This window comes from Argentina silus (genome assembly GCF_951799395.1).
Source record: "Argentina silus genome assembly, chromosome: X".
NCBI classification, from domain to species: Eukaryota; Metazoa; Chordata; class Actinopteri; order Argentiniformes; family Argentinidae; genus Argentina; species Argentina silus.
This window is the reverse complement of record NC_139653.1, coordinates 44,619,607-44,645,481: the sequence shown is the minus strand read 5'-3', so window position 1 is coordinate 44,645,481 and position 25,875 is coordinate 44,619,607. Positions and strand designations below refer to the sequence as shown.

The following is a 25,875-nucleotide window of genomic DNA, read 5'->3' as shown; positions in this document are numbered from 1 at the left end:
AAGAACACCAGGTTGCTCTGATGTTTAAGGCAGGTGTGCGCCTTCCTTTGCAACTGCGAATGTGCTCCCACTTTTGTGTTCTCAGTCTACTTACCTGGTAAAATAAGGGATACATAAAATAAATATAATAATAATTTTGTCAAGTTCGATATTATAACTAATAATTTTATAATGCGAAAATGTATAGAATAATATATGAATTATGTCAAATGTTTGAAGTTAGGAATTGTCGTTGGCACAGTTGACCATGTCTAGCTGCAGACTATTGAAGAGATGTCTAAATCGGTCTCACATGTATTGATTAAGGCTGTTTAAGTGCGACGTAAAAACTATGTTTTTCTGTATAGAAAATAATTTGGCGCAAAATTCTACAAAAGACACGTAAATGCGAACTTTGATGAATTTGAATAAATTGACATTTTTGGAATCAATCCCATTTGGCAAGCTTTGACTCATCTATCAATAATTATTATAAGAACGTCTTTAAACAGGCTTTCTTTATTGATAGAGCATCTTTACATCATGTAGGCATATTTCACTGCAATGGCATCAACTGTATCACATCATTTGATTTCATTGGTATGCAACATTTCCTATATCCCAGATGGCAAAAATATGTGCAATTGAGTAATAAATACTTTTGAAATCAATCCAATTTGAAATCAATTTCTTTACAATAAAAACTAAAGTTGATGATAATGAAGATTCCGGCCAAATAATGAAATGCCGTTAACTTAAAATGACGCGTCACGTTGATATTTGAAGGACCTAGCCAAGTAGATACCAATGTAATAGTATGTGGAGACACCTCTTTCAACCAGTAAAAACGTTACCCAAGTTAGCCTACTCATTGGCTGTTCTTATCTCAATGAATTGTGTGAATCAGAAAACACTTCCTGTATACAATTCCGAATACCATGAAATAATCTATTACAGTAATTATTAGTACTTCAATGATCATTACTCCAATATTGGAGTATTGGTACTTAAACGGTAACAGAGGTAAAGCATATGTCATTTGTTAGTGTAAAAACAGCTACCAATTGACCATACTCTGTTATTTCTTGGGAGAAGCATTGAAACCGTTTGTAGCCAGCTTGCTAGCACACTAATACTTTTTTTAAATGTATTTTCGTAATCATACTGTACATTCAAAAGAACCATGACAGATAAAACATAGACATATTGCATTATAATTTAACCTAGGTTATCATCAAGTTGGTAGATATGCCACATACAAATGCATGCTATCAAATCGGTAATCTTTCCCACATATTCTATCCTTTTATACAAAATCACACTTCACTTCCTCACATTTAAAAGTTTCAAATTCCAAAGAGCAATTCACACAAGTGACTAGCTGGCGCTGTTCTGTGAGCAGCCAAGGCAAGCAACACCCCAACTATTCCAACGACTGTACTACCTCTCCTTGTTTCGGATACAAGTAGACAAGTTATATCCCATGATACGGCTTGTAACATTGTAAATGCAACCGTGACACAGAGTGATGACTTCTTATTAAATAGGCCTCTTCTCCTCCAATGAAATTACAGGAAGGCTTGTGGTTTTAGGCACCGATTCCTTCAATAAAGTTAGGTTTTCCCACATTTGAATATATTGGCATTATGCTTGCATAATGCGTACATTCAGTTCTAAATCCTATCTTAAAGTAGATTTGTAACTGAGTGATACACATTGGTTCAAGGATCATACATGGCCCAAGTCAGTATGCATGTCTCAAGTGTCAAGTTCTGAAGCTTTCGGATCGTTTCTCTTTATACAAACTTGCTTTGGCAGAGCGGATGGCCATTCAGGAGTTTTGCTACATTTGCTGAAGTCTAGTCTGGTAGATCAGAGATGCTGGAGGCAGATCCCCTTCAATATCACCATACGGTAAATGAATGTAACAGCACCACAGTTCTTTTACTGAGCAGTATAGATCACTCAATGGGCTTTCTTCACCATATTCACCACCAAGACTCTTCTGTTGACGCATGAGGATTGTGGTTGAGTAAAATGTGAGCGGCATGAAAGGGAGATGGGAGTGGTAGTCTGGATTACAGTCTGGAGGTAAGCACACATGGGGAGAGCCAGGTATAGCATAGGTGAGGAAAGGAAGGAAGGAGGGAAGGGTGCAGACAGTCATTGTTCATACGAGAGATCTCTAAAGGCTAGCCACTAGGCCCTGTTAGCAGCCTCTCCTGCTTGTGTTTGTCCAGCCACTGTGAGATCTGCTGCTTCAGTTCCAAATTGGGCCTGATCTGATCCATAGTGAGGGGGCTGCGGTTGAATGGGTCTGTCTGATCACTGTGGAGGGGAAAAAACATCAATAGCAATATCCTGCAAAACATCTTGTTGAGGAATACACAAACAGCAACATAGACCTACATCAGTGGAGGTAGAAATCAGAGGACAGGCTTGTTGTGATGCATGGAATGGAATGAGGAATCAAACACGTGTGGTATGTGAATGGAATGGTAGACTCTGTCCTGACGCAGTAGCTGACCTGAGTAGGTGGCGTGCAATGGTGGAGCGGTCCACTGTGACGTTAGAGGAGGGGAGCAACACGGGGTCGAGCATCAAGGTCGACATGATGGGGTCCAGGAACTCATCTGGGGCGTCCGAGTAGGATTCCTCCTCCTGCTGATGTCTGTCTGCATGAGACTGAGATAGACAGACAGGCAGTCAGGCTGGAAGTCAGACAGACAGATAGACAGACAAGTGTGTGTATTTCATTGTTTTTCAATGCAAGGGACCGGGGGGGAAAATGTAATGTCTCCGGTATCCAACCTTTATTTTGTCAGCGATCAGACTGAAGGACATGATCATGTCTCCAGGCTTGTTGATCTTTTTCAGGACGCGCACAGTCTGAGAGAAGAGGGTGGGAGAGTAGGACCGTCCGTCTTTAGGAACCGTGGCGCAGAAATTCTCCTCATCACTGTAACAAAGCAAACAAGACCATGTAATAATGGCTAGGACACAAATTGATGGCTTATATGGGTTTCTATGCCCGTTTGTCTCCACAGGGAATGAACCATGTGGAAGAGCGAGATAAGGATCAGACCTAGAAGCGGAGTATAACTGTTGACAGTCACTTGTATATGCTCTTGGCTTTGCATTTCCCTTCTGAAAATAGACTACTGTCTAGACTACGTACCCCAGGTTCAGGTAGATGGTGCAGATGTCAGAGACGAGCTGTTGAGGTTTGAAGTCAAACTCACTGAAGTCCTTCACCTTCAGAGCACCCATCTTGGGTCCCACCAGGTGCTGTAGGAAGTAGTTGAGCATGGAGATGATCCTCTCAGCCAGGAATGGGTGCACAAAGATACCCTTGATCTCTGGAGGGTGGGAGGGAGGGAGAGAAAGAGAGAGAGAGGGAGAGAGAGAGAGAGAGCAAGAGCAAGAGAGATGAGAAGAATATTGCTGGGCAATCATTTAAAGGCTGTTTATACACACCTTGGATGATCAAACAAAAGCCTGATGGAAAACAAAGTTTACCCTCCCTTCTCTCACCTGATGTGAGGAAAGCCAGTGTGCCAATGGTCTCGTTGGACATGATGTTGTGGAAACGACCGAGCTGGCCTAACATCTGCAGACTGGACTCCTTCTCTCTGCGGGCGTCAGGGGCTAACCCCTCCCACTCCCCCCGGTCCCTCTCCAGCTGCAGCAGCTTGATCTTACTCAGATACTGACAGGAAAAAGGACCAATCAGAGAGAGGTGTGACGACGTTACAAGCTGTGTGTGTATGTGTGTGTGTGTTAGGGTTGGGTGGTATAACGGTAATACGGTATCCCGCGGGATTTGAAAATGCCCCAATTTTTTTTTTTCAATACCATCATAAATGTTAGACACGTTGTCAATTCACAACGTGTAACAGCGCCACTGCCAACGTGGTCAGAGAAAGAATTACAAGCGTAACTTTTAGGGTGTTGTACATGACCTCTTCCACCTAAGGTTAGAGGAAAAAAAGTGACTAGTGCTAATGACTTGGTCTCTAAAAAACGCCACTGCTGCCCTATGGCAGTATTACTTTATTTATTCCGACCCGACGATAAAGGAGAGCCTGCAGATTTGGACAAGGTTATTTGCAAGATTTGCATGAAAAAGATGACGGCCAGAGATGGGAACACTAATGGAAACTAATGTACACTCGCACCTCAAACGACTGAAACACCCATTAACAGCTGCACCGATGGGATATCTGTATGTATGAAGTGCTGCTGTCGGGTTCAGCTATTCACTGACACAGATATGTGGTTAACCGTCCACTTTGTCACACCCGACTGGAAACTACAGTCAAAATCCCTACAGACGGGGCGCTCAAGTGGCGTAGCACACTAAGGCGCATACCATATCATCGCAAGGTCCCTGGTTTGATTCCGGCCATCGACATATCCTGCATGTCATCCCTCCTCTCTCACCCATCCTTCCTGTCAATATCTACTATCTCTATCCCAATAAAGCAGAAATGCCCTAAAAACATATTTTAAAAAATCCCTACAGACTAGCTCTTTTTCCAGAAAACATGGCGGACACCATTGTTGGTGCACTCCGCACAGCACTTGGATGCGAATAAACTCTCGGCCATGAGGACTGACAATGCTGCTAACACTGCAGCCGCCATCAAGGCCCTGAATTGGCCACAACCTCAATCTGGCGGTGACAAAGTGCAGGACCAGAGGACTCCCAGAGCATAGTCTCATAACGGTAATGAAATCAACATTTTATGGACAAATGATAGCCTATAGGCTATATGACACATGAGACAAGTAATATTATTACGAATGCAGCGCGTGACGCTTCTTATTAAGCTATCATATTATGCTATCCAACTGTTTAGTTTAGTTTGTCAAGCTGTGCTCGGGATGTAGTTTAAATGATTGTTTAGGCTATATGTCATACGGTATAGCAGTCACAACATAAATAATTACATTTTTCAATGTAGATTGGAGCAAAGACGGCTCCCACCAGCCCCCCGCGACATTATTTAAAAAATGTTTGACGTATACTCCGGCCGGTAAAATTTGAGGACGGTATAAAAGGTGTGAAAAAATGTATACCCCCCAACCCTAGTGTGTGTGTGTGTCATTATTGTAAGATGAATCTTATTGAAATATTAACTATTAAATATTGAAATATTAACTATATTAACTTAACTTCATGTAAAGGATAAGAACAACCAAACAATAGGCCAAAGATCAATAGTTCATTATGGTAAAACACATATACTGTACAGTCAGTTGGAGATCACTAAATTCCAGTGAACTGAAGAGGAGTCTCACCTGTATGGCTTCGTCCAATAGGAAGACGGCATCGTTCATCAAAAGGTTGAGGTACCGCAAGAAAAGTGGTGGGTTCATTGCCTCCAGGTTCTTAGACGCGTAGTCCGCCAGACACTGGGACACGCATTTTTCAACATAAGCACTTTGGCACGTAATCAAAATGAGGTTTCAGAAAGTGTTGTGTGCTGCAGTACCTTCCAGGTGACTAAAGAGGGCAATGTGAGTACATCAATTTTTGGATGATGATAAATAGCCGTTGATTCTTGAAGAATATAACCCATTCATGATCTAAGTTCAACTGCCTTACCCCATCAGAACCCAAAACATAAGCTCGTTATACCCCACTGTTTGAAAACAATGGAATTGTAAATATAGCTTCAAAACATAATTTAACCTCATGGATGGTCGGTCTTTGCACCCATAGCTCCGTCGTTGAATTTGAGGGTGTTCTCCAGCCCCATCCCTCTAGCTGTTTACCCAAACAAGTGACGTGGTGACTGCTTTGTTGTTGTTTGAATCCCAGATTGCTCCCTTAAGGACATTCTTAGAAAATGAAGTGAAAAGAAAGGCCGTACCTTGATGTTCTCTCTGTAGCTTTCTTTCCCCCACATGTACTTGAGGATAGGGTACATGGGTCTCCTGTAGTTGAACTTCTGTTCAAACTGGTGCGGGTCGCCTGAGAAGAGAGCGAGAGGAAAATCAGGAAGTCATTAATTTGAGCTTCATCATAACAATCCAGACTCTACAGGCTGGAGTTTAATCTCTTTCGAGTTGGTTTGCCCTTTCTCCCTCCCTTCCACTCACACTCACTCTCAGTAACTCACCCGTGAACTCGATATCCACAAACACAGTGATGAGCGCCTCGGCGAGGTGGGGGGCGTGTCGGTAAGAGCAGAAGACCCTCTGGCGTTGGAACATGATTGGCTGAGCAGTGCTAGGTGATGACTGTTCCATGTGGGGCATCACAGCCTCTAGTACCTCTGCCATCTTGGCCCGCAGATGAGGGTTTTTCATCCTATGGGAGTACAGGTTCACATAACCAGGGCTGTGGCGATCATGGAATTTTGGGTTTAATCTAGGTCAGAGGGAAAAACAGTCACGGTGCATACCTCTCCACGTTCCCCATGAAAACAGTGATGAAGTTGAGGACCTGCTCCAAGCTTTCAGCGGAAGACTCCAGAACTTCGTCTGCGAATCGACGCAGGAAGATGAAGAAATCCCCCAAGTTCTCTGCAAAGAACTCTGACACACACACACACACACACACACACACACACACACACACACACACACACACACACACACACACACACACACACACACACACTCAATGACTCCAGAGTCATCCTAGCTTGTGTTAGCATAGTCACATACACTAGGGTCATCATCTGTTTCTGATGTGTAGGGGTTGTGATACTTCCATTATGAATGAATGAATGAACGTATATAAAAGGTTAACTTGAAGCCACACATTGACACTGAAAATTATCAAAGGGAAACATGAACTAATGTAAACTATGAATTAAAAGGCCAACAGAGATGCATACTTTGTGGGAATGCAGGAGTCACAGGAATTTGTTAATTGTTCACTAGATCGCTAGTTCTGCCATGAGTACCTGGTACGTAGCAGAGCAGGCTGTTGTGTAGAGGGGGCAGGGGGAAGGAGAGCTGTGTGTGTTCAGGTCCCTGGTTACTGAGACCGAGCTGGACCAGCAGTGCAGCGCTGGAGGCCTGCAGGTTGAGGCAGCACTGCAGCATGGCCGGCTGCGTGGCTGCAGCTTTAGTGGACAGGTAGACGGTCATCAGACGCTCAAACTGCTCACGGAGCTGCTCCGCCGCCGGGCTGCCAGCGTTCTGCGCCTCCCGCCACGTCCCCTGCAGTCTGTGGAGAGACTGGTTCATCTTCACCATCTGTTCGTGGAGTCTGGGAGGAGCAAACACACAGACACAGACACAGACACAGACACCGCTGAAAGGGCTATACAGTAAAACATCAAGCACTATGACAAGACCATGACATACTTGTGACACGGTAGTCTCTCCTCCATTGCTGTAGCTACACACCTGCAGCTGTTAGGCTGGCTATGCCAATCAGACGAAGGATACTTTATATTATTTATTATTTATATTTTTTATTATTTCACCCTTTTTTTTTTTTTAACCAGGCAAGTTGACGTCACTTCAAACTGAACATTTTCATTATGCCCGGCGCCCAGCTAAGAACCTTTTTATCTTCTCATTCTATTCTAAATGTGCAACAGTCTGGCTTTAGACCTGGTCATAGCACCGTCTCAGCTGCTACGCTTGTCTTAGATGATGTGTTAAATTGCCTAGATCAGAAAAAACATTGTGCTGCCTTATTTATAGATCTCTCCAAGGCATTCGATACGGTCAACCATTACCTACTCATTCAGAGGTTGTCTGAAATAGGCCTGAAAATGGTTTAAAAATGATTTAGTGGACAGAACACAGTAGTGCGTCTTAACTGATGGTTAAAGTTAAGATCAGGTTTTCTTGACATAACCCACAAGGATCAATTCTTGGTCCAGTTCTTTTTACTATTTACATCAACAATATTGGATTATGTGTAAATAATTGTAAACTGCATGTACATGCCGATGACACTGTTGTATATGCTATTGGTCCCACGACTGACCAGGCCCTTTTCTGAGCTACAGTCTGCATTTACTCTCCTGCAGGGAGCATTTGTTGGGCTGAGGTTGGTGCTGGACAGACAAAATATGTTATTTACCAAATCACAGAAAAATGTATCTGATTGTACTTTCGGTGGTGCCCCCATTGAGCGTGTCCCCGCTTATAAATACCTTGGTATTTGGTTTGACAAAGACTTGACGATCAGAAAACATAGGTTGTTAAAAAGCTAAAATTTAAGGTGGGCTTCTTTTAAAGGAATATGTCTTGCCTTTCCCTGAACAGCAGAAAGCGGATTGTTCAACTTTCATGCCAGTACTTGATTATGGTGATACCATCTACCAAAATGCAGCAGGCACTACTCTTAAACCTTTGGATGCCATCTACCATAATGCCCTTCGCTTTATCAGAGGTGATAGTTTTAATACCCATTGCATTCTTTATCAAAAGTTTGGCTGGACCTCGTTAAAATCCCAAAGATCTCTTCATTACTCCCTTTTCATGTATAAAGCCTTACTGCATACACTCCTGGCTTACCTAACCTTCATTACTGAAATAAATCAAATGAAATTTATAAATTACCTAACCTGTTTACAGAATTGGTAAACTCTCGAGGTTACTCAGGTCTCCACCACTCTTGTATTTATTTTACCCCGCAAGAACATTTGAGAACATATTCTCATTTGCAGAAACCAGCTGGGGAAGTGGAGAAGGGAGGATATGAAAGCAGATGAATGAGCCAGTTGAAAGCAGGGAATGATTAGGTAGCCATGGAAAGTGCGCGGCCCAGTGCGAATGACAAATTGGTAGACGTAGAAAAGTAAAAAGCTTGGATATTACCCTTTAAGTACTGCATTTCAAATAAAGGGAGATGCCTCTTCAGATTTTCCACAATATATATCTATGTACCCATTTATTTACTTACTTCATTTTGTATTTGATTCATTCTTATTTGACCAGGAATGGACACTGAGAACATTTTCTCATTTGCAGCAACCACTTGGGGAAGCGTAGCGGGGGTGAGGAGAGGAGATGGATCAAATACCAATTCTTAATTAAAGGAAAAAGCTTGGATGTTGCCCTTTAAGTACTGCATTTCAAATAAAGGGAGATGCATCTTCAGATTTCACATAATATATATCCATCCAACAGTCTTATTTCAAGGTTTGTAGAGATTGATAACAAATTTGTGATGAACCTGATACCACTGTATGAACATGGTGGAATATATAGTTCTAAATCTAAGACCTGTTTTAAAGGTTTTTTTTAATTATTTTTTTTAACTTATTTCTTTTGTTTAATTGGGTCACTCATATGTATTCAAAACAAAAAAGTGTGTCAAATGTATAAAACCTGCCTCGTCTGCAGGGCAGGCCCCATTCACTGCCCTAGGGGCATTGGTGTCCCTTAGACCAGAGGGAGGGGAGTGCCACCTACTGTGCCTCCAACACCACTTCCAGCAGCCTGTTTTTGCTCCCCCATCCAAGGATCGACCGAGGCATACCTTGCTTGGCCTACCAATCAAGCCAGCAAAGAGGGTTGCAAGGTGATGTGGCTGTTGGCTTTATATGGCAACAGCAGCAACACTATAAATGACTGCTAGGATGTGACAGTGGAGCAGGGCAGAGGGACAGTGGCTACCTGTGGAAGCCCAGGTGCAGGGTGAGCTGGGTCAGGATGAGGTTCTCAGTCAGGAGGCTGTAGGACTGGGTGTAGTCCACTGACTGCTGCTGCTGGGGGGGCACAGGTATCAGACATGTCTCCTTGTCCAGACCTGTGAGGACAGGAACTAGTTATAATAAATATAAACTGGGAGAATACTAGACTTGCCATCAAGAGATGGGTTGGAGATCAATAATTATGAATAATTTATATTAGTTTATCACTGGAGACAGTTAGTAGCCAGCTGGACTTTTCCCAGATCCGTACATGCTTCTCTAACCAACTGCTCTGCCGTTGTCATGCATGTATACATGACAAGAACGTTGTGTCATAGAAGTTGGATAACACACATGCAAACCTGGAACCAGGCCAGATAGAGGATGCTCTGAGGACAGCTGATGACACACACGCACAGGCGCGCGCACACACACACACACACACACACACACACACACACACACCTCTGGCGTGTACGTTGCGGTTGCGCCTATCCTCCTCACTCAGCTCTTTGAGGGAGCAGTAGGTGGGGTTAAAGGTGAGCAGCTTGGGCGAGCGAGGGCGGCAGAACGGTTGGCACAGCTTCAGTAACGCTGCGCCCAGATTGAGGAAGAAGGCATCCGAGGCGTACATCTGGAAGAAGATCTCTGGCATCTGATTGGCCCAGATCTTGCCACGTCCAGCGTTGGCCTGTAGGCAGCCACCCAGCCAGGTGAGGAGCAGGTGTCGTGTCTCACTGGACTGCTGCAGAAGGTTCCTCAGGATCTGGTGCAGCTTATCGTGGAACTGACCCATGAACTGACCAATCACAAGGGCAAAGAGGACATCATTGTCATTGCCAAAGCAGGCAGCACTAACCTTCTCTGTTTTACCAAATACCTATTTATTGGCAGTTCTATTTATTGACATGATGACTTCGTACTAGTTAGACAGTTAAATCACATCCAAAGGCTGTATTGCTTTCTCAGACCTGTATCAATGCGTTTAACCGACTCTAGACAGTAAGATAGCTTGAAGCGTTGGGGAGATGGGAGAATAGAAGTGGGGATTGGGGAGAGATAACAGGGTTTGAGAGAGAGAGTGAGAGACAGACCTGGTGTATGTTGGACTCCTGGACCTTAATCTCCTGCGGGCTGGTGCGTGAGGGGTTGAGGAAGAAGCAGTGACCCTCCACCACCCCGGGGGTCTTCAGCAGGCAGGAGATACTCAACACCGACCCCAGGAGAGTCTTCTGATACTGGAGCCCGTTGGTGGGGTCTTTGGGCTGGATATGCTCCACCAATACCTTTGAAATGCATTGAATGCTGTTGTAAAGTATGCTTTGAAACATTTAGTATGCACTTTAAAACCAAATAAACACAAAACAGCTTGGTTTCCCTGAAATAGTTTAAGCCTTGAATGAAGACCATACATACAGTATCTGAAAACTGTGTTTTTCTACGTTCTACACTATTGCCCACAAACCCTCTATCTCGGCAAATATCACAATGTGCTTTCTCCCTATTCACCCTGCTCACAGCAAACCTTCTTCCTTGGGGGGGGCAGGTAGCCTAGAGCAGTGTTTTTCAACCTTTTTTGAGCCACGGCACATTTTTTACATCGGAAGAATCTTGCGGCACACCACCAACCAAAAATGTTACAAAATGACACTCTGTAGCCTGATACAGTATATATAATTACAATATTAGTCTCTAATGGCATCTCCATCCACAAAACGCACATTGTCCAAGAGCTGAGAATGTCCACTAATATCCGTAGACTCATCAAGTTGCAACGCAAATTTCCTACTGATGCGTATCTTTCCCAAAACATGACTTTCGATGTCTGTAGACATGTCATCAATACGCCTGGCAATTGTGTTATCTGAGAGCGGGACTTTAGCTATGTTTTTAACCGCGTCAGGGCCGAGCATCTCGTTGACAATGGCTTTGCAGGCAGGTAGTATTAATGTCTCTGCCACAGAGTGGGACTTTTTTGATTTAGCTACGAGTTCAGCAACTAGGTAACTAGCGTTGAGGGCTTTCTCATTTACCTTTGTGGTTTTTCTCATAAACGTTGCCTGTTTCTCTGTGTTTTCACGCAGGCGAACAAAATAGTCCATCGGCTTGTTTTGAAGCGACGGGTGTTTCGTTTGGAGATGGCGTTTAAGCTTGCTTGGCACCATGGCGCTGTTGGACAGCTTCTCGCCACACAACAAGCATAATGGAGTCGGTGTCGTCTCATCCCCGGTGAAAGTAAATCCGAACGAAAGATAGCTTTCGCTGTATTGCCTCGAGCTCACCGTCTTTGCTTTCTTTTTACCACCACTCATACTAGGGCCTTCACCTGGGTCAGAATCTTGTCCAGGGCCCAGTTCGGAGTTTGCATTTTTCCTTTTTAAAAACTTCTCCATCACTGTCACCACGACCTGTCGCATGCCTCACTAATTCTCTTGTCTCTAAGAAGGAACGAGGCAATTAGCTACCTGCTGCCACCCGGACGAATATTACATTACTCTGCCAGTCACTATATTACAGCACAGACACTCGACAATGGCATATTATTTGCAGATAATAATTAATAAATGTTAATTAAAAAAAAGTGAAATTGGATCATTTCTCACGGCACACCCAACGATCTCTCACGGCACACTAGTGTGCCGCGGCACAGCGGTTGGGAAACGCTGGCCTAGAGGTTAGAGAGGCCGGCCAGCAATCGGTAGGTCGCTGGTTTGATCCCAGACATCATATCTAAGGTGCCTACCACTACCGTCGTGCCCTTGAGCAATGCTCCAGCGGCGGCGAATATGGTGTTCTCAGAGCTCTGTTCTCCCTTGGGGGTGTGCACGTGTGTTGTCTCGGAGGGGGTTGTGCAAAAATTACCACATTCCAACAATTGATGAGAATTGTTCACATGGCAAATAAACAGTCTTTCATTCCTGTTATTTCATCCCTCAGGAGGAAGCTAACACCTTCCCTCGCAACCCATCTAATCTACCCACCATGCTCAACACGACCTCACTATCACAGGAGGGCTTTGGAACTGGAAAGCAGAGGCTCTCTCAGCTTACGCCTGCTTCATGTCCCTCCACTTCCTTGCTTTCACAGAGACATGGATTACACCAGAAAACACAGTTACTCCGGCAGCTCTCTCCGATGCCTATACTTTTTCTCATTCCCCTACTCTCTGGTCGAGGAGGAGGCAGAGGAGTGGTCACATAATGTCCTTCCCCTGTCACACCTGTCCATATCCAACTTCGAATTCCATGCTGTTCCTGTCACCTCCCCCGTCAAACTTCACATTGTTGTTATCTATCGTCCACCAGGTCAGCTTGGCGACTTCTTAGAAGAGATGGATCTCCTCTTCAGCTTCTTTCCTGAGGACAGCACACCGCTCTCACTACTGGGTGACTTCAACATCCAGTCAGAGATGCTTCACTCATTTGGAGTACTTGACCTTCTCTCCTCCTTCAACCTTACCCTGTCCCACTCTCCTCCAACTCATGAGGCGGGCAATCAGCTCAAAATTGTCTTCACCAGATACTCATACCTCCAACCTTACTGTTACCCCTCTTCCAGTTTCTGATGATCATTTTGTATCCTTCTCCCTTCCCCTCAAATCCAACTCCTCCCAGTCAGACTCTACCCACACGGTATCCTCTCATCGCAACCTGTGTATCCTCTCCCTCACCGCTCTCTTCCTCTGTCTTATCCTCCCTACCCCCTGTTGAATCCTTCTCCCTTCTATCCACCGATGCAGCCTCCTCCACCCTCAACTGTCCATTGACCTCAAGGCCAGCATGATTCTCTCCACACACTCCGTGGCTGTTTGAAACCCTGCAAGCTTGTAGAATAGGGCTCCGGGCAGCTGAGAGGAAATAGAGAAAAACCGGCCACCCTGAAGACCTAAAACCTCCTCTGCATCAGCTGCTAAAGCTTCTTACTACTATTCCAAAATTCAATCCTCTGCCTCTGACCCAAGGAAACTATTCTCCACATTTTCCTCAGTCCTCAACCCACCTCCTCCCCCTCCTCCCTGTCTGCAGATGACTTTGTCACCTACTTTGAAAAGAAGGTTGATGACATTAGCAGCTCTTTCTCTCTACCTCTCGCCAACACTGCTACCACTCCTCCCAAACCCTCTGTGCTACACTCAGTCTCTGGTTTATCAGGTCTTTCCCCTCTCTCCTGATGATATTCTAAAACTGGTCACATCCAAGCGGACAAATACCTGCCCTCTCGATCATATCATATCCCCTTCTCCAATCCATTTCCAAAGACCTCCTTCCTTTCCTTTACACCATAATCAATTCCTCTCTATCCACAGGATCTGTCCCAGCTGCCTTTAAGACAGCCAGAGTCAAGCTCCTTCTCAAGAAACCAACTCTTGACCCGTCTGCTGTCCACAACTACAGACTGGTATCCCAATTCTCTTTCTTATCTAAAACCCTTGAACGTGGCTCAGTAATTTCCTCACATGGTGTCTCCTACCACTGCTACGCAGATGACATTCAACTTTTTCTCTCTTTTCCCCCCTCTGACTCACAGGTGGTGACACGTGTATCTGCGTGTCTTGCAGACATTTCTGCTTGGATGTCAGCCCACCACCTCAAGCTCAACCTGAACAAGACTGAGCTGCTCTTCCTCCTTGGGAAAGCCTGTCCTCTCCAAGACTTCTCCATCACAGTAGAGAACTCTATGGTGACCTCCTCCCAGACAGCCAAGAATCTTGGGGTGATCTTTGACAACCACTTATCCTGTGCAGCGAACATCACAGCGACAGCACGGTCCTGTAGATTCTTACTGTACAACATCAGAAGGATACGTTCATTCCTCATGAGAGAAGCAGCACAACTCTTGGTCCAGACACTTGTGATCTCCCGCCTTGACTACTGCAACGCACTCTTGGCCGGGCTCCCCGCCTCCGCCATCAGACATGTGCTGCTCATCCAGAATGCTGCTGCCCGTCTGGTGTTCAATCTCCCCAAGTTCTCCCATGTCACCACCCTCCTTCGCACCCTTCACTGGCTCCCGATAGCAGCTCGCTTCAGATTAAAGACCCTGGTGCTCGCCCACCGGGCAGCAATGGAACAGCCCGTCCCTACTTGCAAGCAATGGTCAGCCCCCATACCCCTGCCCGATCACTCCACTCTTCCACCTTGGCTGGCCGCCTAGCACCGCCATCTCTACGTGGATGCAGCAGTCGCGCTACTCGGTCACGGCTTTTCACTGTCCTGGCGCCCCGCTGGTGGAACGAGCTTCCCACTGCTGTCAGGACTGCAGAGTCACTACCTGTCTTCCGCCGTAGATTGAAGACCCATCTCTTCAGGCTACATCTTGACTGATCCCTCCTAAAGACCTCTTCATCCCAACTACCCCCCTGTACAGTTTCTCTACTGTAAATAAAAATAAATAAATAATAATAATAAAAAAAATCTGGCATTGTGACTGCCAATGGCCCCTGGTCTTAGCATAGATTTGTTTTTCTTATGACTGATGGATAGATGATCACTTACTTAGACAAATGTATTTGTTGTAAGTCGCTGTGGATAAAGGCGTCTGCTAAATGTCAAAAATGTAAATGTCAATGTACAGTCCAAAAGATGAGAGAGAGTCTTCAGGAAATTAGCCCCTATGATGTCATGGGGGGTAATTTCCTTAGGACCCTGTCTATTTTTTCTCGACCTCCTTTGACTACAGAACCGCCGTTTTCACTCATATATATAGACACTGGTTGAATGTAATGAATGAATGGTGAGTTTAAATAATTCTCCAGAGAAGTGATGCGTCTCCTGACCTTGGCAATGTCTTTCTGCCTGCTGAAATAGAGGAGTATATCCAGGTAGTTGAATAGCAGTAGCTGACAGAGGTCCAGGTCCTTCACACGACCCTGGAAGATATCCAGCACGGGAACTATCACCTCCCCGAAGGTTCGCACCTCCTGATCCACTAACAGGCCAGCGATCACCTCTTCCACAAACTCAACCACCTCCTCCAGCTCTGCAACACACACAACATCACATGACAGCAGACAGAATAGACTAGACGATGATAGAACATTATAAAATGCAATACAATACACTAGAATATTAAAGAATACAATACAATAGACTAGAATATTAAAGAATACAATACAATAGACTCAAATATTATAGAATACAATACAATAGACTAGAATATTAAAGAATACAATACAATAGACTAGAATATTATAGAATATAATACAATAGACTAGAATATTAAAGAATACAATAGACTAGAATATTAAAGAATACAATACAATAGACTAGAAAATTAAAGAATACAATAGACTAGAATATTAAAGAATACAATACAATACACTAGAATATTAAAGAATACAATAGACTAGAATATTAAAGAATACAATACAATAGACTAGAATATTATAGAATACAATACAATAGACTTGAATATTATAGAATACAATACAATAGACTAGAATATTATAGAATACTATACACTAGAATATTAAAGAATACCATACAATAGACTAGAATATTAAAGAATACAATACAATAGGACATTATAAAATATAACACAATACACTAGAATATTATAGAAAAGAATCATATAGAATAGACTTACGTGCTCCTCTGACTGCCTCCAGCAGCAGGTCCAGAAGCTGCTCGTATACGTTCTGGCTGATGTAGATCTCCGGAGTGAGTAGAACTGTCCGCGTGTTGGAGACCGTCAGATTCTTACAGCGCACAGCAAACGACAACAGTTTCTCTGGTACCTTGGTCACCTGGTGCGCAGATACATTATCAATGATATCATTGTAAGCACATTAACATAACAGGATGGCTGGCTTTAACAGGTAAGGATGACTGACTTCTTGAGTTCTCGAAAACAATAGAAAACAAACTAAGCTAGATTTACTCAAACAGTATGTAGATTTATTTGTGTGTGTGTGTGTGTGTGTGTGTGTGTGTTTGTATGCGTGAGTGTGTAGGCGTGAGCCCCACCTCTTCCTTAGCTCTCTGGTAGCAGCCATACAGGTATGGTATGGCAGACTTCTCCCCTGCATCTCTGTCTGCAGACAGGTTGACCAGGCTACAGGAGGTCATATAGATTAGCTTGTTGCCTGGCTCCAGAAGAAGCAGCCTGTTGAACAGAGCCTGGGAGGGACACGGACACGGACACGGACACGGACACGGACACGGACACGGACACGGACACGGACACGGACACGGACACGGACACGGACACGGACACGGACACGGACACGGACACAGACACAGACACAGACACAGACACAGACACAGACACAGACACAAACACCTCTTTAACCAACGGTTTGGGCTGTGACCTACGATGTGTTAACCATGTGGACAATGCACTGTTGTGCCAAAGAGAAGTGAGCAAAAATCAAGGGAAGAGGAAATACAGCACATGGATTTCATAGTAAAGAGGTGTCTTATGAGTGAAGGCATCCGGAAAATAGAGTCTAAAGGAGGATGGAGGATGCTGGTGGTCTTTAAGACCAGTTTGCCATCCATCTCTACTGTTCAGTGCTATACTTAATGTGTTGTATGGGATCTTTTAGTAGAAAGTTCAACTGAACTGACTGTGACAACCGAACTGACTGACCTGCAACAGTACCTCATCACTAATACAATCACTTGTACTGCTGCGGTACCTGCTCAATGTTATTTACTTTTGCGGAAGTAACTTTACCATCACTCCTGAGTTTTAAACTAGCCTGAAAATGCAGACCAAACCCGGGCCTGTTGAGATGAGGCCCTCGCCCAGCTCCAAAACATTTTCATGAGCCCTCACCCGAAAAAAAAAACAGAAGTCTAGAAAACGTCCGTTCTTTTATCCATTGCGCACAACAGCAAAATTGCCACACTGTGGAGTATGGAGAGGAGAGAGCCACTCGCTGAGAAGAGTGGACAGAGAGACTGCTTGAAAACACACTTTAGTTATGCTACTATTAACAACTGTTTTAACTGTGCCTGCATTTTTTTTGGAATACCGTATTTCCAAAAATGAGCCCGATCTTGCTGTCGTCGCCTGTGTCGTGTGTTTGTATGTGTTGATGCCAATAGTGATCCATAAGGGAAGGCTTCACGCAGCAAAGTATGTTATGCTTTCAATTACTCTGACACTCTTGGTCAGGTGCAGGCAAAGAGAGCATAACAGAGCAGAGGCACGTCAGCGAACTGGCCATGCTTATTTATTTATTTTTGCTGCCTTTAACAACAATTCAGTAATTAGGACTCACAGAAACAGCGAGAGAACATAACATGTAATTGAACAGGTGCTGCTGCTGTGCATCTATGGCAAGAGCAGAGGGAGAGAGAGAGAGAGAGGGAAGAGAGAGAGGGGGAAGAGAGAGAGAGGAGAGGAAAGAGTGGAGGGAGGCAGAGAGGAGAGAGAGAGAGAGGGAAGAGAGAGAGGGGGAAGAGAGAGAGAGGAGAGGGAAGAGTGGAGGGAGGGAGAGAGGAGAGAGAGAGAGGGAAGAGAGAGAGAGGGAAGAGAGAAGGGAGGGAGAGAGAGAGAGGGAAGAGAGGAGGGAGGGAGAGAGAGGGAGAGAGAGCAGAGGGAGAGAGGGAGAGAGAGGGAGAGAGAGCAGTAGGCGGCTATCACACAGCCATGCAAGATTATATATTAAAAAAAGGGGTTCGGGTTACACAGCTGTTGTGGCAAACCCAAGCCTGGCCTAGCCTGAATCAATTGTCAGAAAATTAGGCCCGGCCTGGCCCATGCCCGTTGGGTTCGGGCTGAAATTTAAAACTCTACTCCTGACCCATGCTACACACACAGTACCTGCTCAATGTTGTCCATGTCCAGCCAGTCCTGGCCATCCAGGTCTGATGCCATCTCCTCCAGGTAGACACAGCGAGGAGGGATCCCATTACCTCCTCTCTGGCTGGGATCGCCTGAGTGGTCAAACACAGAGGTGGTCAACACTTGACACTAGAAAGGGGGAATGAGGTGTTCAACTCATTTAAAAATGTATTTAGTTATATTATGGGTATTATTGTGAAGCCCCTGTGGAACGCAGCATGACCTAATTTATAAACAGGAGGGACTGTGTATTGTTTTCTAAACACTGAAGAAGGTGGAGGCCGAAACCCGTGACAATATGCAATAAACTAACCATAGTAATTTGACACTAGACAAGAGAAGTACCGCGTCTCCATCTCTGTATGTGCTTGGGCTTACTCCTCAGCCGTTGCCATGCCAACAAAAACTGATACAGTATAGTTATGAGAGTTGCACAGTATATGAAGAACTGAACACTACTCAAAAATAGTATTTTCAGTCTTCTGTCATTTCCAGTATTGTAGATATCATGATGACTCGTGTCAACAATATTCCCTGATTAAGAGGGTGAGTCACTGCTGACTGGAAGCTTGATATTACTGGAAGCCAAACATCAAATGCTGCAATCCAACACCGAAGACTATGAGTCTTGTGGAGGTAGAAATCTGAGGATGAGTTTATGTAATGCATGGGTTAGGGTTAGCTTAATGAGGAATGTTATTAAACAGATGTGTTGTATAACAATGTTGTCTGTAAAAAAAAAAGAAAAATGGTATTGCCTTTTTAAATTGTGTCCTTTTAAAATGTCGATCTTGATCTTAAATAATAGTTATGTGTATATATTTTGTAATCAGGGCAACCTTGAAAAAGAGACCTTGGTCTCAAGTGGACTCCGCTGAATTAATAAAGGATAAAAATTATATATACAGTGCAATCAGAAAGTACCCCTTCACTTTTTCCACATTTTGTTGTTACAGCCTTATTCTCCTCATCAATCTACACACAATACCCCATAATGACAAAGCGAAAACAGGTTTTTAGAAATGTTTGCTAATTTATAAAAAAAATAAAAAACTGAAATATCACATTTACATAAGTATTCAGACCCTTTGATATGACACTCGAAATTGAGCTTAGGCGCATCTTGTTTTCATTGATCATCCTTGAGATGTTTCTACGACTTGATTGGAGTACACCTGTGGTAAATTCAATTGATTGGACATGATTTGGAACGGCACACACGTGTCTATACAAGGTCCCACAGTTGACAGTGCATGTCAGAGCAAAAACCAGGCCATGAGGTTGAAGGAATTGTCTGTAGGCCTCCGAGACAGGATTGTGTCGAGGCACAGATCTGGGGAAGGGTACAACTAATTTCTGCAGTATTGAAGGTCCCCAAGAACATAGTAGCTTCCATCACTCTTAAATGGAAGAAGTTTGGAACCACCAAGATTCTTCCTAGAGCTGGCCGTCCGGCCAAACTGAGCAATAGAGGGAGAAGGGCCATGTTGTCATGTTGTAGGGATGTTTTTCAGCGGCAGGGACTGGGAGACTAGTCAGGATTGCAGGAAAGGTGAACGGAGCAAAGTACAGAGAGATCCTTGATGAAGTCCTGAGCGCTCTGGAGCAGGTTCTCAGACTGGGGTGAAGGTTCACCTTCCAACAGGACAACGACCCTAAGCACACAGCCAAGACAACGCAGGAGTGGCTTCGGGACAAGTCTCTGAATGTCCTTGAGTGGCCCAGCCAGAGCCCGGACTTGAACCCGATCGAACATCTCTGGAGAGACCTGAAAATAGCTGTGCACCGACGCTCCCCATCCAACCTGATAGAGCTTGAGAGGATCTGCAGAGAAGAATGGGAGAAACTCCCCAAATACAGGTGTGGCAAGCTTGTAGCGTCATACCCAAGAAGACTTGAGGCTGTAATTGCTGCCAAAGGTGCTTCAACAAAGTACTGAGTAAAGGGTCTGAATACTTATGTAAATGTGATATCAGTTTTTTATATTTAATAAATTAGCAAACAAACTCTAAAAACCTGTTTTGGCTTTGTCATTATGGGGTATTGTGTGTAGATTGATGAGGGAAAACATTTTTTTTTAATCCATTTTAGAATAAGGCTGTAACATAACAAAATGTAGATAAAAGTGACGGGGTCTGAATACTTTCCGAATGCACTATATATATATACAGTACCAGTCAAAAGTTTGGACACACTTTCTCATTCAATGGTTTTTCTTTATTTGTATTATTTTCTACATTGTAGATTAACCTCACTCACTCACTCTCACTCACTCAGTGGAGGCTGGTGGAGGTAGAAAGGAGGACAGGCTCTTTGCAATGCATAGAATGGAATGAGGAATATATATATATATATATTCCTCATTCCATTCTATGCATTGCAAAGAGCCTGTCCTCCTTTCTACCTGGAATGGAATGAGGAATATATATATATATATTCCTCATTCCATTCTATGCATTGCAAAGAGCCTGTCCTCCTTTCTACCTCCACCAGCCTCCACTGAGTGAGTGAGAGTGAGTGAGTGAGGATGAAGAGCGGGAAGAAGAGGACAGTAATCCGGGGGCGGCGGACTCCGGATGCTAGACAGTCTTACTCAGAGAGCTGATGTCACAGATCTTTCTCTAGCTACACAGAGTGATTTCATGAATGAGACCGCCAGGAAGTAGGGTTGTACAGCAGTCCCCTGAGCTCAGCCGGAAGCTTAGGCACACTTGACCCACTCTATCAGTCCATCTAGTACATCTATATCTACACATTAATCAATGGGAGACAGGAACGCGAATGAGGGGTGACGAGAATAGGGCCTTTTCACATGTAAACGGGGGAGAAATTGATGGGAAATTAATCACACAATCGCTAGCCTCGTCCCCAGGCTATTGCGAACAGTGCATACAGTATAAGCCTGGAATAACAACGACGCAAACCTGGCCTTAGTGCAAGTGAATTTACTGAGTAAAGTATTTGTTATTATTGTTTTTCAGTGAATCACACAACTGTAAGGCGTAGCTCTGAATCAGAAACATGTGGTGTGCAAGCAGAGGATGGGAGGTAAAGTCAAAGGCTATGCGCCATCCGTTTTCAACGCTCTTTCTATTGATTTAACGAAGGCCAAGTTTGACGTAGAAGTGTCTGGGAACGAGACTACACAATGGCTTGTGCATGGGCAACAGGTAAAGTTGTGACATTAATACTAGAACCAAGATTGGGACTGACACTCACTGTTGTCCAGGGTGATGAGGAAGATCCTCTGGATCATGTGGTTGACGTTGAGCTGCTCACACAGTTCCTGTCTGGAGCGGAAGGAGCGGCTGATCTCCGCCACAGAGTCGTCATTGTCCTCGATGCTGTCAGACACAGAGTTCTCAGACTCTGACTGGCTCTCCGCTGAGTCCTCCGCTGCAACACAGAGTGACGTTAGCCAACCAGTGACGTTAGCCAACCAGTGATGTTAGCCAACCAAATTAAGCTTAACGCTAGCTGGAAAACCTTCCTTGGATAGGTGCACCTGTATGTTTATTCTCATCAGTAAAAAGATAAAATTACATTTGCCCCCCCCACCCACAATGTAACTGTATATCTAAATTACACAATAGACGCTTTTCGCCAGTGGTGCCAGTACGTGTCAAGGATTACTAGTGGCCAGTTAGGAAGCCCAGTGCTTCGAGCCTAGTGAATAAGCCATTTCCACAGTTGGGCTTTCTAGTCCCACCTTGTACGATCTCCAATTTGTTCACCTTCTGCAGTTTGTAAGGTGGGGAACTACGGAGACACGAGCAATTTGTATTTGTGAAAAGCGCTATTCAAATCCATTTGATTATGTAGTTACAGCAAGCGAACTTGGATTATGCTTGCCAGCCACCAAATTCGCTAGCCGACTAAAGCACTTTAGAGAATATCCCACCCTTGCGCTAAACCGAGCCCCTAGCCCTGTTTGGCCTCATAAGGACAAGGGAGTAGAGGAGGCTAAAAGAGTTTTAAGCACCGAACAGGCCTGGGGTAAACCCTGTTGAAGCCCGGGAGTGACTGGACAAAGCAATTGGCCTTGGCACACACAGGCACACACAGACTAAGCCCCGCTTACTGGAAAGCCGTTTTTTTGGAAAAGGTTGCAATTTGTTTTGTTCAGTCCCAGCACAAGCACACCTAATTCAACTACTCAACTAGATCATCAATCCCTGATTAGCTAGTTCAATCAGATGTGTAAGTACTGTGCTGAAATAAAAATGAGCAACCTCCAGGACCAGAGTTGAGTAAAGATTAGAATGGTAGGCCTAGTCCCGTGCTCCAGATTAGAATGGTAGGCCTAGTTCCGTTCTCCAGATTAGAATGGTAGGCTTAGTTCCGTTCTTCAGACTTCCTGTAGCCTGGTCAACCTGTCTGCACACAGAGACGCAGGGGAGAAGTCTGCCATACCATACCTGTACGGCTGCTACCAGAGAGCTAAGGAAGAGGTAGGGGGCGTGCCCACACACCCATGCACACACCCCCACGCACGCACACGCATGCACACTTTGACTAGCTGGGATCTGGCAGCGTGGGACTAAGGTAAACCAGACTATACTCACAGGGTGGTTCACATTGCTGCGGCTGTTTTTGACCCGACGCAAACTGCTTGGCATCGGCTACGGAGCTGAAGAGGGCAGCGAAGGGGTTGCGGGAGATGTTCTGGTTGTTATTGCCCTGGTCAGTCATCTCACTGGAGCACCAACTCCATCCACTGGTGATACTGACCACAAACCTTGACAGAGAGATTGTAGCATCATTAGTATCACTGACCACCAGCCTGGATGGAGACGTACACAAAAGTATCTAGCTAATGTTACAAATGTGTGAGACAGAGCATGGACAGACAGTGGATAATTTCATGAAGCTGACAGTCATCGTCACCATCGTCATCATCTTCATCACCACCACCACCATCATCATCACACCAACCATCTGACATCATCATCATCATCATCATCATCACCCCAACCACCCACGACAATCATGATCTGATCATAACACAGAAGTCATCTCGCAACATTAACTAGCAAGCGAGTTGTAAGCACTGCTGCTGCTAGCTAGCTAGCTATAGTGCTAACCTGATGACACCTGTCAAACATGCCACCGTTAGCTGGCTTACGATTTACACATCGGCTAGCCAGCTAGCTAGCGAACTGTACCTGACAAACGAAATGTCAGACCACACAACCACAGCGACAAATGCTGTAAGGTATTAGCTAAACGAATTGTAACTATCGTTCTCAGTATAAACATTGCATTACCTAACTAAATACTCAACAGAGAAGTTGACAACCATGTACAGTAAGCAAGCAGGCTACTTCTTGGCTAGCTAGCTAGCTAGCTAGCAGCTGTCATTAGCCAGGTAAGCTGTCAAGACCGCGCGGCGCTCAGCCTGCACATAAAGTCAGTCATTTAAGTCACAACCCGTAATTACTTTTATTTACTTTAAACTATATGTCAAAGTACAAGAATGTTGTCATACCTGGATTAACAGCAAATCGGTGTATTTAAAATAGTTGCTTTTCTCTGCGAAATATGCTCTCAGTTCCTCAGTAAACACAGATGAGGAAACGTCATCAAAGGAAGACGGTGGGAGAGACAATTCTTCAAAGTAAGAGTTTTATTTTATCTGCAGTTTATCGATCCATTGGGGGAAATAATTATTTGATCCCCTGCTGATTTTGTTAGTTTGCCCGATTACAAAGAAATGAGCGGTCTATAATTTTTATGGTACTTTTATTTTAACAAATAGAGACAGAATATCAACAAAGAAGTCCAGAAAAAACACATTATATAAAGTTATAAATTAATTTGCATTTGATCGAAGGAAATAAGTATTTGATCCCCTACAAACCAGCAAGAATTCTGGCTGGTTATATGCCCATAAGGCACACAGATTAGTCCTGTCACTTTAGGAAAAGTACTAATTTCTGCTTGTTATGGGTATAAAAGACACCTGTCAATAGAATCAATCTCTTCCATTCCAACCTCTCCACCACCATGGGCAAGACCAAAGAACATTCAAAGGACATCAGGGTAAGAGTTGTAGACCTGCACAAGGCTGGAATGGGCTACAAGACCATCAGCAAGAAGCTTGGTGAGAAGGAGACAACTGTTGGTGCAATTATTAGAAAATGGAAGAAATACAAAATAACCATCAATCACCCTCGTCCTGGAGCTCCATGCAAGATCTCGCCTCGTGGGGTAAGGATGATCATGAGAAGGGTGAGGGATCAGCCCAGAACTACACGGGAGGAGCTTGGTAATGATCTCAAGGCAGCTGGGACCACAGTCACCAAGAAAACCATTGGTAACACACTACACCGTAACGGATTGAAATCCTGCAGTGCCCGCAAGGTCCCCCTGCTCAAGAAGGCACATGTACAGGCCCATTTGAAGTTTGCCAATGAACACCTAAATGATTCAGAGAAGGCTTGGGAGAAGGTGATGTGGTCAGATGAGACCAAAATTGAACTCTTTGGCATAAATTCGACTCTTCGTGTTTGGAGGGAGAGAAATGCTGAATGCTACAATCCCAAGAACACCATCCCCACCATCAAACACGGAGGTGGAAGCATTATGCTTTGGGGTTGTTTCTCTGCTAAGGGTACAGGACGACTTCACTGCATTGAGGGGCCAATGGACGGGGCCATGTACCATAAGATCTTGGACGAGAACCTCCTTCCCTCAGCCAGAGCACTGAGGATGGGTCGTGGATGGGTCTTCCAGCATGACAATGACCCAAAACATTCAGCCAAGGCAACAAAGGAGTGGCTCAAGAAGAAGCACACTAAGGTCATGGAGTGGCCTAGCTAGTCTCCAGACCTTAATCCTATCGAAAATTTGTGGAGGGAGCTGAAGCTTCGAGTTGCCAAGCAAAAGCCTTGAAACCTTCAGGATTTGGAGAGGATCTGTAAAGAGGAGTGGACCAAAATCCCTCCTGAGATGTGTGCAAACCTGGTGACCAACTATAAGAAACGTCTGACTTCTGTGCTTGCCAGCAAGGGTTTCTCCACCAAGTACTAAGTCATGTTTTGCTTGGGGATCAAATACTTATTTCCTTCGATCAAATGCAAATGAATTTATAACTTTATATAATGTGTTTTTTCTGGACTTCTTTGTTGATATTCTGTCTCTATTTGTTCAAATAAAAGTACCATAAAAATTATAGACCGCTCATTTCTTTGTAATCGGGCAAACTAACAAAATCAGCAGGGGATCAAATAATTATTTCCCCCACTGTAATTTGAAACAATTGTCCCTAAGAGTATTATCGTTCTATTGAACAATATACCTATAGTTTTTAGATGACAAAATGGCAAAATACATTATAGATGTTGTTCATAATATTGTCATGAAAAATCTGTTAAACATTTTCAATATATTTATATCTACTCTACTTTTATGTTTAAACAATACATGTTGTCTCAGAGTCAAATGTAGTTAAAATGTCTACACAACAAATGTGAAGTATTTGATATCA

The 25,875-nt window shown here is 44.2% G+C and overlaps 1 protein-coding gene across 2 annotated transcripts; it reads right to left on the bottom strand.

Moving 5' to 3' along the window:
• Positions 1 to 491: 491 nt before the first annotated feature.
• Positions 492 to 23,967, bottom strand: LOC310823029 (ubiquitin conjugation factor E4 A-like). Of its 2 annotated transcripts, none has more exons than XM_083695689.1 (20): positions 23,875 to 23,967; positions 22,952 to 23,124; positions 21,600 to 21,782; positions 18,366 to 18,478; positions 16,559 to 16,711; positions 16,179 to 16,338; positions 15,370 to 15,572; positions 10,688 to 10,879; positions 10,059 to 10,392; positions 9,577 to 9,709; positions 6,900 to 7,207; positions 6,393 to 6,525; positions 6,108 to 6,298; positions 5,859 to 5,959; positions 5,284 to 5,397; positions 3,514 to 3,688; positions 3,158 to 3,338; positions 2,791 to 2,938; positions 2,507 to 2,664; positions 492 to 2,307 (listed from the first exon to the last, which is right to left on the bottom strand). In XM_083695689.1, exons 2-20 carry the CDS (start codon positions 23,076 to 23,078, stop codon positions 2,172 to 2,174), a joined length of 3,243 nt encoding a protein of 1,080 aa, XP_083551815.1. In that variant the 5' UTR covers positions 23,079 to 23,124; positions 23,875 to 23,967; the 3' UTR covers positions 492 to 2,171. The 2 variants fall into 2 exon arrangements, with proteins under 2 accessions (XP_083551815.1, XP_083551816.1); XM_083695690.1 differs by having other exon boundaries at positions 21,606 to 21,782.
• Between the last annotated feature and the right edge of the window lie 1,908 nt (positions 23,968 to 25,875).